At 36.9% G+C, this 14942-nt stretch overlaps 2 protein-coding genes across 2 annotated transcripts; one reads left to right on the forward strand and one right to left on the reverse strand.

Annotated features, from left to right (window-relative positions):
* Nucleotides 1–4484: 4484 nt before the first annotated feature.
* Nucleotides 4485–10095, reverse strand: smn1 (survival of motor neuron 1, telomeric). Its single transcript, XM_044111872.1, has 8 exons — nucleotides 9944–10095; nucleotides 9510–9581; nucleotides 9303–9422; nucleotides 7626–7817; nucleotides 7261–7440; nucleotides 6696–6770; nucleotides 6312–6419; nucleotides 4485–4681 (listed from the first exon to the last, which is right to left on the reverse strand). The coding sequence occupies exons 1-8, from the start codon at nucleotides 9989–9991 to the stop codon at nucleotides 4625–4627; spliced, it is 852 nt and encodes a 283-aa protein (XP_043967807.1). The 5' UTR covers nucleotides 9992–10095; the 3' UTR covers nucleotides 4485–4624.
* Nucleotides 10096–10163: 68 nt separating this feature from the next.
* hspb11 (heat shock protein family B (small) member 11) lies at nucleotides 10164–11833 on the forward strand. Its single transcript, XM_044111873.1, has 5 exons — nucleotides 10164–10298; nucleotides 10427–10533; nucleotides 11390–11458; nucleotides 11551–11594; nucleotides 11692–11833. Exons 1-5 carry the CDS (start codon nucleotides 10219–10221, stop codon nucleotides 11782–11784), a joined length of 393 nt encoding a protein of 130 aa, XP_043967808.1. The 5' UTR covers nucleotides 10164–10218; the 3' UTR covers nucleotides 11785–11833.
* Nucleotides 11834–14942: the final 3109 nt, after the last annotated feature.

The following is a 14942-nucleotide window of genomic DNA, read 5'->3' on the forward strand; positions in this document are numbered from 1 at the left end:
TGTTTTCAAGTCTTAGCAACTCAAACATTTTATCTTATCTGCAACTGACAAAAATATAAAGTGCGGCAGCTCCAAAGCTCCTTAAGTCAGCCCACTGTGCTTAGAAATATTCCCACCAAACATTTCCAACTTAGTTCAAACATACTTCAATGGCTCACTGGTGTCAATTTGTTTTTTTTTGTTTTTATCAACAAACTGTATTTTCTAAGTTTGACAGCATGGAATTTTCTGTGGTAATTTGGCATTCTGCCTCTTTGGAAATAAAGCAAAAAGGTTTGCATAACCTTACTTAACACAGTTGATCATAACTTTCAAATTGATAGAAAGAAGGTGTAGTGAGATTGGTTCAGACCCTATTTGGCATCCTCTGACTACTTTGAACAATTTGGCAATTAAATATATGGCAAATCAAAATCATATCTGGAGTAACTCAAGGCTGTAATATTGGGGCTTTTTTATATAATACCTTTATATTCTTTTTAGCTAAACTATGCTAAACAAGTGCTTTACATTTTGATCTTGTTTCTGTTGAGTTGACTCATTGATGAAGTCTTGGAGTAACATTGTTTGGCCAGTAACTCCTCATCACTGCTCCATCTTTACTCCATTTGTGGATTACGTTTTTTGTGGAGTCCCAAATGCATTAGCACTGGTTTTGGAAACCTTTCCAAACTGGTTGACTTCAGCAAATCTGTTTCTCAAATATTCTTAAATTTATTTATCATGGTATGTTGCTTTTTGAATTATTTAGTCTATGGCATGTTTTCAGATAGCTTCCAGCTAAGAGATATTTGAAGTCAGCAGTAACCAGGCGTAGGTGTGGTGAAGAGAAACAATAAATAAATAAATAAATAAATGTGGCTAACATTAATTTAACAAGAAGTGAGATAGACTAGAAAGTTTTGTTTGTGTTAACATTAGTGAAATTATCATAGATTGTTCTTGCTTTAGTGTTTAACTCAAGTCGCCATTGGCATTAAAATATTTAAAACTGATAGTCAAAAAAGCCAAATGAGAAGAAATCCAAAGGGAGTAACTATGTCAAGACACCGACTGAAAACATTAGTGTTTTGACCCTGCTTTTAAAGATGACATTATCAACTTATTTTATTTTATATGGCGCTTACTTTTTGTATAATTTCAATTCAATTTTTATCTTCTATTTATTTCTTCCCTGTAAAGTAGCCGAAATTATTCTGTGTAAATAATGCCATAAAATAAACTTACTTAGCTTAATAACCCCCAAAGTTTTTCTTTTAATGCACACACACAATGTTGCTTGAATGTTTGAAGCTTGGGTAAATAGCTGTAGGCCTTGAAGCCCATGCAGCAGTGTGATCTTACTTGGATGTCTGTACGTTTCCTAGAAGGGACTATGCAAAATGCAGATTATGTTTACACGCTTCATGCCTCATTGGTCAGTAGGGGGTTGACAGTCACAGAAGGGGAGCGATGCCTTCCCGAGCAAGGTCGGACCCCCTTTTAACTCCTTTCTGGGCTTCTCCTGGGCCCTTCGGGCAGCTTAGTTTGCTGCAGAGTCAGGCAAGCAATCGGTTTATGTGTAGGCTTTTGCTGTGGCAGATTTGAACCCCGTCTGTGGGGAAAAGATAACTCTGGCTTATCACTCTTCGTGTACGGTGCATATTCAAGTTGTAAATACCACAAACTACATTTTTTTTTTTTCTTGTTGGCATTCGTCTTTCTTCTCTGGTTTCTGCACAAAACAGCAAAAACAAGAGTGGGCTTCAGCAAGAAGCAAATATGGTCATAAATATGGGAAATCACAGTGGGCTATAAAGCGCAGACTGCTGTCTGCAGTCTGTATACAAACAAAGGGGCAGCTTTTCACCCAGAAAGCAATGGCTTTGGAGCAGCTGGAGGAAGATCACATGGGTAAAAAAATAAAGACAATCATGCTGTTACATCCAAACACAAAGACTCATTATGTTTCTTTCTTGTACACACACACACTCATACATGACATGAGCCACTGCCCGCCAGCTCTGAGCCAGAGCAGCGGGTGTAAGTGGGCAGCAAATTACGTGTGTGGGAAATATGGGAAATCTGCAAGGCCATTCTTTCAGGGAATGAAAGCATTTCAAGCAGAGCAAAGCGAGTGTTTCTGTTCCCACTGTAATTACATGTGGTTTTCTGGATTCTAAATATAAACACGCACAAAGTATCTGCAGCCTTTGCACTACTATCTTCTCCGTTCTTGTGTTACTAAAGCTCAAATGGTCAAACTTCAAAAGAAGAACAAAATAAGCAACAACCCAACATATTAAGACTTGTGAATTTCATTATTTAAACTCGGCGCCACAAGTTAAAGGGAGACAAATTCCCCTTTAAAAAATACGTCCAAGACGGTGAATCAATCAGGCGTAAATGGCATCAAAACTAAATTTCTTTCAAATCCCAGTGATTTTTCTTTTTTAATCCACAAAGCTGGCTGGTATGCCACAACTGTAGCTAAAGCACTGCTTACTAACGCCCAAAGGGTACAGACCCATTTGATGTGAGCTGAAAAACATTATGATGGATGTGTTGCTATATGAGGCTGGGAGATGAGGGGACACCTCAGGGGAAAAACAGGAGATGCTCTGATGCAAGCCGTAAACTGGAACGATTCCCTGAATTTGACTGTGCGGGAAACATCAGAGGAAATAAAACTGTAGTCGAGTCTAGCTTGCAATCACGAATCAGAGCGGCGTGCCAAAGAGAAATGAGGTGCGTATTCACACACACTCACAGACAAGTGTTCTCTTTAGTGTGTGGCTTCCAGTTTGCACAAGTTGAAACATCAACCTTATCTATTCGTAAAGCATGTTCCAACAATTGCAGTTCATTACACTAGTCTGACTTCTGCTGGACAATATTTGCAATTGCAACCAAACATCCTTGAGTTTCTGACTGATATAAATGTTGTCAACTAAACGTACCTTTTCTCGGCTCTAGGTTCACACATTTACCGTCACGGTTTTTCCACATTTTGGATTTCTGCAGCTCGGTTTCACATCATCTGCACACAGTACACTCAGCATTTGGTGAGGATACACGTTAGTTTTCTACTTTGTCTATTTATAAAGGCACACAAAAGTCATTTACAAAAGTTAATTCAATGAAACCGGATAGATTCAGAGTCAATTACATAAACTCCAGCTTATCCTCACTATGAAACAGTCAAGTTGAATTTACTATTGAGATTTGTGAAAACTTATTCTAAGAAAACTCAGCAGATTCCAGAGTCACAGACTTGCAGCTATCGCACCTCCTGGAAAAGCTTAGCAAAAGTGAACTGCAGACTGCATTTATTGTACTGGGTAAGTATTTCAATTACTGAAATAAGTGAAATATATTACAAAAAAAGTCACAGGTAATCCCATAAAGGACCAATTTACATGCCTCAACCAGGGTTCAGTCTTTAGCTCAAGTAAAGTATTGCTCAAAAGACTTAAAAGTAGTGTGATGACTTGGACCTTCCAGTTTGGTTAAGCTTCAGTTACTGCCATGTAGAGAGAGGGAGATTATCCCTGTGGGAAAAGTACACCAGGCTCACAGGAGGATTCTCAAGAGAGCTTGAGGGGGTCATTATTTCCAAAAGTAGATTAATAAAGAGGCACAGGAAAAGTGTGATTGAAAAATACGTAAATATAATAATTTACTTTTAAATAGCTTCATTCCACACAGCGGGATACCTTTCAGTCATTTATTTTCTGTTCATTTAAAAACTCTGGCTTCTGGCACAGATTGAAAATGCTGCTGTCCAGAAAATGTGAATTTTACATCTGATGCTTTGTTAGGGCTTTGATAATCATGGGGGAAACTATTGACAAGGCAGTTGTGCAGCAAAAAGTCACCGACACCTTCCGCTAATACGGTAAGCCATAAACAACTCATTGCTTAAGACGATAGCTGTCCGATCTCCAGCCAACCATCAGAAAGTGGACTGGAAGGAAAAAGAAGAAAAAGATACACAAGCAACAGGGATAAAAGCAGATATGCCTATTTTCTTCTTTCTTATCTGTTCTTCCTGTGCTTAGCATTTTGATCAAGGTTATTTGTGTGTTGTGAGACTGTCCAACTGGCTGCTATTATATTGAAAATGCAAGCTCATAACACTGAATATTTTAGACAACAATTACTGTTCTCCAAACAGTCCTTTGGGTTATAAACATTGCACGCACTGACATTGTGATATTCTCACAAAACATTGTAAAGCTTCAATCTGTGTGTAATAAATCTATATGAAAGTTTGGTTGTTTTAATTTATCAAGTTGCATCCGTAGCTTTTTTAACCTCTAAACGTGATATAAGAAATATAAAATAAACATAGTAAAGCTTAAGAAGTTATGAAGAGTTTACACTACCGCCTTAAACTCTTAAAGGAGTTTGAAGCTTGGTCAGCTATAAACTTCACTATGCATGGCCTTCAATGTTTTCTCTCTTATGGAGTCACAAAGCAAAATATCAAGCCAACGTCTGTATATTTTTCCAATCTTTATTTAATCTATTTACAAAGAATACAAAACATTATCTTCAAAGACTTCTTGAGAAGGACACAATATAACTTTTGTTTCACGGTCCATGGGAGGCCCGCAGCCAGTCAAACTACACTGGAGATGGTTCATTTGTGGTGCAGCTTTGTCCACTTGTTTGCTTCTTTCCGTCCTTGTTTCAAACCCTGTTTTTATGAGAGAAAAAAGTAAAGATGTTCAAGCTTTTTTGAGACAATAAAGACTAGCTGGATATTATGGAGTTCTGTTTAGAACCAATGAAGAGTTTACACTACCACCTTAAAGTATAGAAGGATAAAATCTATACAATAAAAAGATCATACTTTCATTGGAATACCAGATCATTATTTTATTATTATTATTGTCAGAGATCTGGGTTTAATATTATTAGTTATTAATCGAGTCCACTCCCATGAATAAAGACAAGTTACCATAAAAGGTGCCACAATGACAAGAATTGCATCCACCTGAACAGACTAACGGAGTCCACATCCTTACACAGATTTAAGCTGACAGAAAGAAGGCGTATAACTTTTTTTCCTCTACTTACAAGAAATGGTAAGTCAGCTACTTGGAAATATGAGGTCTTGAAATACAGAGACAGTAATGGTGTTGAAGTTTGAAGTGCGCCAGAACTTTTCTTTTAATGAAGGGGGAGACACTTTGGTAGCCCCCCTGCTGTGTCACATCAATAGATACATGCCAATTGGTACCTTTGAGCACACGTCGGAAAGACTGAAGAAAAAAAAATAAAACAGATGAATTTCGACTGTAGGTTGTTTCATCGGGAGCTTTGACGTTACAAAACAGAACTTGTTCAACAAGGATGAACAGGCTCTCCTGCTGTAAGCTTACATCGGCAGAACCTGATGCAGCTGGCGTGAATCTTTTAACCGACAAAATATGCTGGAGTATTTTTTTGAGGAGTGTAAGCAGCAGTCCTTGTGCACTGTCAATAACAGTTTTACTTGTAGTTTGCCAGTGACATGTAGCTGTTCATGTCACTCAACCTGAATAGATAGCCCAACAAAGTACCCTGCAAATATTAGCTTGTAATATTTCTGTTTCACTATAAATAGCAGCGGAACACAAAGTGATGATATTCAGTGCACCAGTAAAAGTACCGGTTATTTTATGTATGTTTCTCAATAACAAAATCAAAGCTATAAATAAAAAATTACTTTATTTTAACCGTTTTACTAACAAGCTTATAGTTGGCAAAGCTTTGGATTAAAAGGCTGGAATTGTGTTGAATGGCAAACGTTAGTAGAAAAAACAATAATACCTTTAGTTTTTAAATAATAGTAACTAATTCATTCTTGAGTATGCATGAGAATCTGATGCCACTCCTTGCATAGATGAGAACTGTGAAAGCTTGCAGTACTTTACCAATAACATATATAAAATTTGCAATCCGAAGTAGAACACATTGAATGCAACCTGGCCAAATACAGTCTAATTGACAGCAATGTAAAGGAAAAAAATCTATTTTAAAGTGCTTCATTGAGACAATGACATTCTTGCCATTTTATTTGTTTCAGTGTGGCTGATCCTCAGCCCTGCTTTGACTCACCAAAGCATGTGTGTACATTTATTTTATCCCCAGTGTGGGCATGCAGAGAGCAATGTACAGTAGGTAAGATATTAACAGCTCATAACCTCTTCACAGAGCACTGCTTCCAGGAATTTCACATATACCAATGAAGCTACATCATGGATAAGACAAGTTTGATTAATATTAACCTGTAAATCTCAAGTTATAGTTCTTAACCTGCCAGTTGGTCTCTGAGCACATACCAGGTAGTATCCTGTGTGATATCCGCTCATGTACCAGGATATGAGCACACTACCCAAAGCTTCATCATCCACCATGTCGGGACTCATTGGTGGAGGTGGAGGGATCATCTGAGGAACAGAAAGTGATCAGACAGCAGATAATATAGTTTAAAGCACTGTTGACCTGTACTGTTTCCAACATTACCACCAATGAAACCTTTGTGCAGCAGTTAATTTGAAAGATTCTTTCTATGTTGTCATACCACCATTACTCTTCGGTGAGGTTTATTCTCGTCTTAGTTTACATTTTAATTTCGTAAGTACTTCTTAAAATCAAATTAATTCTGATATTTTTTAAAATCCTTTCAGTAAAAATTATGCCACGCTTTTGAACTTAAAACTTACAGGAGGACCAAAAGGCATCATCGGAGGCCAGGATGGAGGTACAGGTCCATGACCAGCAGAGCGTCTGTTTTCCCTCTGTGAGAAACCCCCCAGAAAGACACAGCTGTGAAATTTTTAAAAATGACTCGACAGGTGCACAACTCTGGTTTGACAAAAAAGGTCCTAACATAAACCTAAATAAACTTCATCTAAAACAAAATGGGTGAAGACAGAGGTACTTCAGTCCTTGTAGTTTTAACTCTGAAATATATCACATGCAACTGATAGTGTTAGGAAGACAAACCATCAAGCCAAGTGCCAGTTGAATTTATTGCAATCCAATACCTCCACAATAAATGTCAACTCTGAGAGGGCTTTGTTTATGGTCCTGTTTTATTTGCCTCATTGTAAGCGATTTACTGTTTATGTTTCGTTTTACTTAATGCGGCAAAGAGACAACATTCTCCCCGACTTAAAGAAGAATGAATAAACCCTCAAAATAATCAAAACAAAGCAATCTAGAACCAAACAGGTTTGTTGAGAATCAAATAAAACTGCCACTTCTTTGATGAGGGCTATTCCTTACATGTCCAAAATCGTGCATTGGAGGAGGTCCAGGGGGAAACCCGGGGAAACCAGGAGGCCACATAGAAGGCGGGTGTTTGTGAGTTTTGGACTTCTGAGTTTTACCATGTGGATGCTGTTTGTGTTGGTTTGGTGTGGACGACCTGTCGCTCTCTTCTGTAGAAGATTCTTCCACTTTTTCCTATAAGTAGTAGATATGTTTATACTGACTTTTTTCTAAAGTTGATGAAGAAAATTTTCCAAGAAACACAGTTGAGGATTTTGAAAAAAAAAGGCAAACAAGGCACAGACAAAAATAATGAACTGTAAACTGTATTATAAATGTTAGTTATGTAGTGCATACAGCTAATTTCTGAACTAGCTTACCTTTGGATTTGCTGCTTCATCAGCCTCTGAAATCTCCAACAGCAGGTCGTCAAGGTTCTGCTCCTCCTCATTACCATAACCAGAATAAACAACTACACAAGTGCCCCTCTGTTGGTCTATTGAGGAGATAGTGGCTGCATAGAGCTGGCCATCTTCTGACCAGTAAGCACTACAAGAGTCCCCAACCTGCCACTGCAACACAAAACAAAGCATATAATAGAGCTTAGTAGAGTTTGCTTTCGACTGGTCTAAATTTTAAATTACCCAAATTTGGACAAAACACTAACTTGACTCACTATGTGCTATAAAACATGATAAATTGCTATTGATTTCATATAGAAAGTACTTCATTATTTATTTTTTGCATAATAATATATGGCTTAACTCATATCATCACATTCTGTGACATTATATACATGACAGAGTGAGTCCTAAATATAAATCATTTTAAGACTCAGAAACAGTTTTATATTTTAGGAAGTTTGTTATTATTTATGAATAACCACAATTTTTATGTTTTAAAATAAAGTAAAACATAAACCTTTGCAAAAATGCTGAATACATATTCTTTCATGAGAATCTGATATTAGTTTATAAAAAAAAATAACACTAATAATAATAATAATAAAACATTGTTTCCAACCAATAGCAAGAAAAATTTATCTAAAAAAATACTACTAGCATTTGTGTGTTTTTTGTGGAGTTTCAATAGAAATATTCTGTCAAATTGTTAGCCAAACGTATTAGGAGCCATTGTGGAAGGTCCAAAAAGCCATTTGCAGCCCTGAAGCTGCAGGATACAAACCTTGTCAGAAAAAAATATTCATGAAAACATTTTAATCTAGTTCTGTATGTAGAGGTGTATGCTTCTTAGAATTTTTTATTATCTTGCCATTAAACCTATGTTCAGCATGGTGTAGATACAAGCATAGATACTTGCATTTTAAATTAATTTATAAGGTACAGTTTAAGTTTAATATTTTTTCATATTGATATTTTTTAAGTCAGAAATGTATCATTAAAGAACCAACTATATTAATGTTGATTGATACGTTTATGTAAATTGTGTTAAGTTACCTTGAAGGCTGTGTATGATATCACATTTAGACAGAAATACATAAATTTCTCAAGGACTAACTTTCACCAACAACAATTGTCGCCCAAACATTTGGTAGTTCAGTAAAACAAATGGATGTAAAATTAACAAGTAGGAAAAGACTATGTCAAGTATGTCAACCTATTTATAAATGGTGGTGAACTTTGACCCAGATTTAAAATATTGCAGTGTAATTTATGGAAAATATATCATGGATATTTATTTAAAATATTTATGGAAATATATCATGTCACAAATACATTTTTAAAAAGTAACAATTAATACAAAAAGAATATTAAACAAGTATGCAAATTAATTTAATTAGGAAATGAGTTTTGCCGGCGCTGAGTTCATCGTTACCAAATGTTTAAAACATCAATCTGAAGAAATATACAGATAACTATTTCTACATAAGGCTTTATGTAGAAATAAAATCTAAATGCAAAGACTTTTTTGTTTTTTGCAAATACTTGACACAAACTAAGAAGGTTAGGGCAGGAATGTTCACAAAGAATAATTATGTTTGTGCTTTACATTACACATGCAGATTTAAAAGCTGACACTGAAAGTAGTTATTTTACCTCTTTATCAGGTGGTGCATTGGTACGTTTTCTGCTCTGGTTCTTTTTATTGTTCTTTCGTTTCTTTCCTGGTTGGTTTTTCTTTGACGTATGTGATTCGTCTTCGCCTTTAAGAGCAGTCTGGGAGACAGAAAGAGAAAAAACCAAGGCAGTGGAGCAGTAGTCTTTGCGTTTGCATGAGCACAAAGCAGCGTGCACCCAGTTTACCTTGAAAGATGCTACTGCTTTATCGTATGCCTTTATAAGTGCGGTGTCATCCCAGATGTCTGAATCATCACTCTGAAAGATGACAAAAACATTGGTACCCATGCATTTTATTAAAGATTTTGGAATTATTTGTTATGTTTCAAGCCAGACTCCTAAAAAATGACCTTTATACGATCCTGTATTGTTTTAGTAAACTTCTCTTGATTCATTATATACACAACTGTCCATAAAATAACTTAAGATTTCAGATTTGGCGCTATCAGACGTAAGTAATATTTCAATTAATTTCTTTTTCCGCTTTGTTACCCAATTTAGCTAGACTCAACGTTAGTTTAATAACTTAGCGTGTTAGCTTCACATAAAACAAATCTGCTGCAACCTGAAAATAATTCTAATGTGTTTTAATGTTTTTCTGAGAAATGTTTAGAACTTGCCTGTCCACTTCCACGGGCAAATAACACTTCTTTGCATCCATTCGCCATTTGCAGACGTTGGCGGATTCTGAGTTAGCTTTTTGCTAATTTAGCAACGTGCGTCTGAAATTGTGACGTTCGGAAACACGTGACGTATATATTGCGCGACGGAACGGTTGGCTTGGCAACGGTTATAGCTTGATATATAACGAAAACCCAGAGAGAAAACATACCAGTTGACGTACCTTCTTTTCGAGACTGTCGTTGTTTTCTTTACACAGTTTGAGTGAATAGTTATGATTGATTCTTCTGGTGCAAACGTTGTTTTAGCTTCATCCAGCGACGAGAATCACCCACCAGAAAACATCACTGATGGGTGAGTGCTTTCTTTATCTGTATTAATGCTTTGTCAAAACACCTACATAATAACGCAGTTAATTAACATTTCTTAATGAGCCGCATTGTTTGCTGTTGCTTAAAATTGCGTCTCCCGTTTTCTTTTAGAAACAATAAAACGTTTTGGATGTCCACCGGAATGTTTCCTCAGGAGTTCATCATTCGCTTTCCTGAAACGACCAACATTTCTACCGTGACAATGGACAGCTACAACAGTATGAGACTTAGCCTACTGCTTCTTCTCGCGAAAGAACTATTTACATCATATTTTGACTGCAGCATTTGTCTTAGTCTGTTTTTAAATGAAAGCACATATATAGCCGTACAATGCATTTAAAAAGTATTCAAACAACTTCAACTTTTCACGTTTCGCACGTACCAACACCTTTATTGTATTTTGTTGGGATTCTATAAGCAATGAAAATCTGAAAAACATATCAAGTACTTATGTCTCTCTTTACTTTTACTGTCTTAAATTAAATCCTATCAAGCTTCTGTCTTCATAAGACACATACTTTTCAATTAGTCCCCCTACTTGTAACTTATTGTCGTTTCAATTTCAGCTGTTCTGGGAAGGCCTCTAAGGTTTGTTGGAGAACAAAGACACAATAAAGAGACAATAAAATGAAAACAACATAAATAACATAAATAAAGCCAAAGCCCGGAAAACTGTCAAAGATGAGTGAAAACTTTCAGTAAGTGCAAAAAGCCCACCCAAAGATTATTAGGAATAATGAAAGAAACCTGAAATAACTAGCTACCATGGGAGATTTAAGGATTTCTCAAATGTGCATGAAAGAACGGAAGCAACACTTGAGGTGTTTTTCATGAGGGGATAACATTATAGCATGATATAAATCTCCAAAAACTTGATTCTACATAATACCAACCCTTTAAAGATATAAATGATAAATTTAACTCTCATGAGGGAAAACATGCTTTAGCCCCAGTTTACCAATTCAAAACAGTCTTGGTATATTTCCCTCCACCCGCTGAACATGGTTTGTGCCCTTTGATTATTTGGTTCTCCATCTGTTATTTCTGTTTGTTTGCTTTTTTGTTTTGTTACAGTTAAGCATCTAAAGATAGAGAGGAACACCTCACCAAATGCAGCTAACTTTGAGCCTGTCACACAGGAAGGTGAGATGCACGTCTGTTCACATTTTTGTCTGTTTCACATTTGTAGTCCAAAAAAATTGTAACTGAGAGTCAGCCATTAATTTTCTTTGCAGAGTTTGAACACACAGAGGGACACCTCCAGTTGAATTCTATTTCAGTAGGTTGAAAGACAATTTTTTTTTTGTTGCAAAAGCCTGTCATTCCATTATGTTCTAATAATAAAGCTTATTTTTTTATGTGTTTTTATCCTATAGCTAAAGGGCTGCAGTGCAACCCACCTACGTTTTATTGTCACTGAGGGATACGACCACTTTGTGTCAGTACACAGAATCAGTGTGAAAACTTGATGAACTTTAATTGAGAAATTGTTGTAAATTAAATACCCATTAACATTTATGTGAAAAGTGTATCTGTGTATCATTATTTGTTCGTTAGTGCATACATTTAAATCTGCATTGCAATCATGTTTAGTCTTATTGCAGTAGTACCAGCTGCAGACAAGACATATGGCTTAAAGCTGTGAAGCGTTTTTCTGTTCAGCCTCTAATTCCAAGATTAGCTTCAAACCATTTTTACTGTTTTTAGGTTACGCAATATTGTGGACTCACTTCTAAAGCTTTTTGTCCTGCATTCAACTGTTCCTGCTAATATCACTATCTGATAGTTGGCAACGCTTTGGAATAAAAGGCTTGGATTGTGTTGAATGGCAAACTTCATTACAAAGGAACTTTCTGTGTGAGAGATAGAGTTAATTAACTAATTTTCACCAGCAGGGACTTAAATTGGTGTTCATGCTGTGGCTCCCCCACCTCTCCGAATAAATCCCCCCAAGGACAGGTTCTGACGTCTTTGGGGACGTCAGAAGTCATTGGAAATGCTGCTGGTGATGGGGTTGGGAAACCAGATGGCTTCCCAGCCAACCAGCGAGTGTCCAGAAACTGCAAAGTTATTTACACAAACTAATCTACCCAATTCCCACTCTTATACCTCTTTCGCATGCACACATACAGACACAAAGGCTTCCACACAAACACTTCTCCCTACCTCCATATCTAACCCCATTGCCATTTCAACTTGTCAGGAGGCAAAGGCTTCGGCGGCATACGAGAGGACCCTTTGGGACTCCCTCTCCAATTACTTGCTGACTGCAGAGGAGCTTGGGAAATTTGCAAAGGCTGTGTTTGCTAAAGCTTGGTCTGCATGCAAGCCTCAGAGTAAACTAATAAAATATGAAATACGTGCCTGAATAACTAGCCCCCTGATATTTTGGAGCAACTAATTGCTCAGGGATATGGCAGGGTTATAGCACATTTGAGTATGTGAGTGCGCAGTGAGTAATGAGGGAGAGGTAGAAACTGATACAGTGTTATTGACTTATTCATTATTTACCAGCATAGAGTATTTACTATAATCTTAGAGGTGACTGTTTTGATGTGAAATAGATCAAAGTCCTCTTTTATGTGCGTGCAATATTTTTGTTTCTTACCCAATGTTTGAAATTATGAACGTGTTAAGTTTACTGGCAGTGCAAATGAAAAGCAGGGATCCTTAATTTGAATGCTAAACAGGTCTGCAGCAGCGCCATTCTGTAACTAATGAATTCAGACCTTTTTTTTGTGCTTAACTGTCAGCCGATCAGGAGAGTCACAGCAGGATATGAGCACATTATTATCATGTCACAGCAGGGCAGGCAGGGCCAAGTTATCACAGAGTGTCCTCTGACGGCTGCCTGTCCAATCACCCGGGGACATCTGCTAGACCAAATGTCCATGAAAAGTGATGCTTGGGGCGACCTTTCTGGTAAAAAAAAACTACCCCAAGCTTAACAGATATTAACTAATTTGAGTTTAGAAATACAACACAAATGAAAGTGCAATCAGAATAAAAAAAACAAAAAACAAAATAAAACACTCAAGCAAGGATTAATGTTCAGTAAATGAATCTGTGGAAATTCTGTTGGGTACTTTCAGGAAAAATATCCCCCCATCCTCCCGACTCTGTTATTTTCTTCCATGCCAAACCAATTTGTGTTATCTCTTCGGTGTGCACCCCTCTACCCTCATCCAGTTCCCCCATCCCCCCTGCCCTTCTTGTCACACGCACCAACAATGGGCCTTAATTTGATTTCAGTGTTGATTTGGTCCCATCAGCTCATTTATGACAGAAGCAGAGACACAACGAGCTGTTGTGTGAGAGAGGAAGCACTGTCAGAAAGGCAGAAATTACATAATTAGACAGAGAGGGAAACAATATTCTTATTTAAGTTCCAAGAGCAATGGAGAATGGTAATGAGGGACTGACAAAGAGTGCAGTTGGAGAGAGCTTTGAGTAAGCTGACATTTAGCGTTTGCTTGACAAGTTGTTTTTTTCCCCCTCTCAAAATACATTCCCTATGTAGAAACAGTCTGGAGATTTTTAACAGTTTGTGAACCAAACCAGAAAGCAAAATGTGTGTTTTGAGGTAATATACTTCATTCAGTTTGACAGACTGCAAAAATTGCTCTTTTGATAAGTCTGCTTTAGAAATGTGTCAAAATGTAGGTGAAGAATTAATTGGTTTGCTTAATCCATTCAGTTTTCAGCAAAAAGTGATATAAAATAAATTTTTAGTTACAAATTGGTTGAAAATGATGCTTGAACACTGCTCACCATGTACTTTTGAACACAGAAGAAAAATCATTGTAAATGAATCATAGGGCAAGATAAGACCGTCAATCAACTAAAGGAAAAACACTTCTATATTATGTACTGACTGATTGACATAGGACTTTGTTTTTTTTTAAGAAGCAGCATCAAATATCTTTTGAAACCTTTCATAATTTACCGGGACCTCCCCAATGCTGTCATTGTTTGCTGTAACTTGTGCGGCCTCTAATTAATTTGTAGATTTTCTTCCTTTAAATATATTTCTAACCGTGCTATTGGTATGAAGACAAAAGAGAAAACAAAGATGCAGAAAGGCAGCAGCTGATTTATATGTGTATCTAAAAATCAATCCTTCAGTCCAAATAACGTGAAAGGTTTTCTCTGATGCGTTTGCCAATATGAAGGCTAAGGTTGTCATGATCGATAAAATCAAATATCGGTCTCATGGCTTTCCCAACCTTAGTGCTAGACAACCAACCAGTGGAGTTAGTTACAGAAATACTCCTAAATTCTCCAATGAACATGGTTTGAACCATAATCTACAGATGCCAAAAACACAATTTCCCTATAATCCAGTCATGGCCAAGTGATTCATGCAAGATTTCTGACAAAGGGGTTGAAGAATAAACTCATTGCACAAGACTACTTTGCTAAAGACAAAGCCCAATGAAGCCTGCTCAAAGTTAGTTGCTGCATTGGGGACATGCTTGGAGATGTGTTTGGCATAGAAATGACCATCCAAGAACGCCATACCAACCGTGAAGGTTACAGTTACAGTACTGCCAGTACCATACAGCCTGTACGGCACTGGGAGACTTTATATAACTGAAGAAGGGATGAATGGAGAAATTTTATACAA

Source organism: Gambusia affinis, linkage group LG03 (genome assembly GCF_019740435.1).
Source record: "Gambusia affinis linkage group LG03, SWU_Gaff_1.0, whole genome shotgun sequence".
Lineage (NCBI taxonomy): Eukaryota > Metazoa > Chordata > Actinopteri > Cyprinodontiformes > Poeciliidae > Gambusia > Gambusia affinis.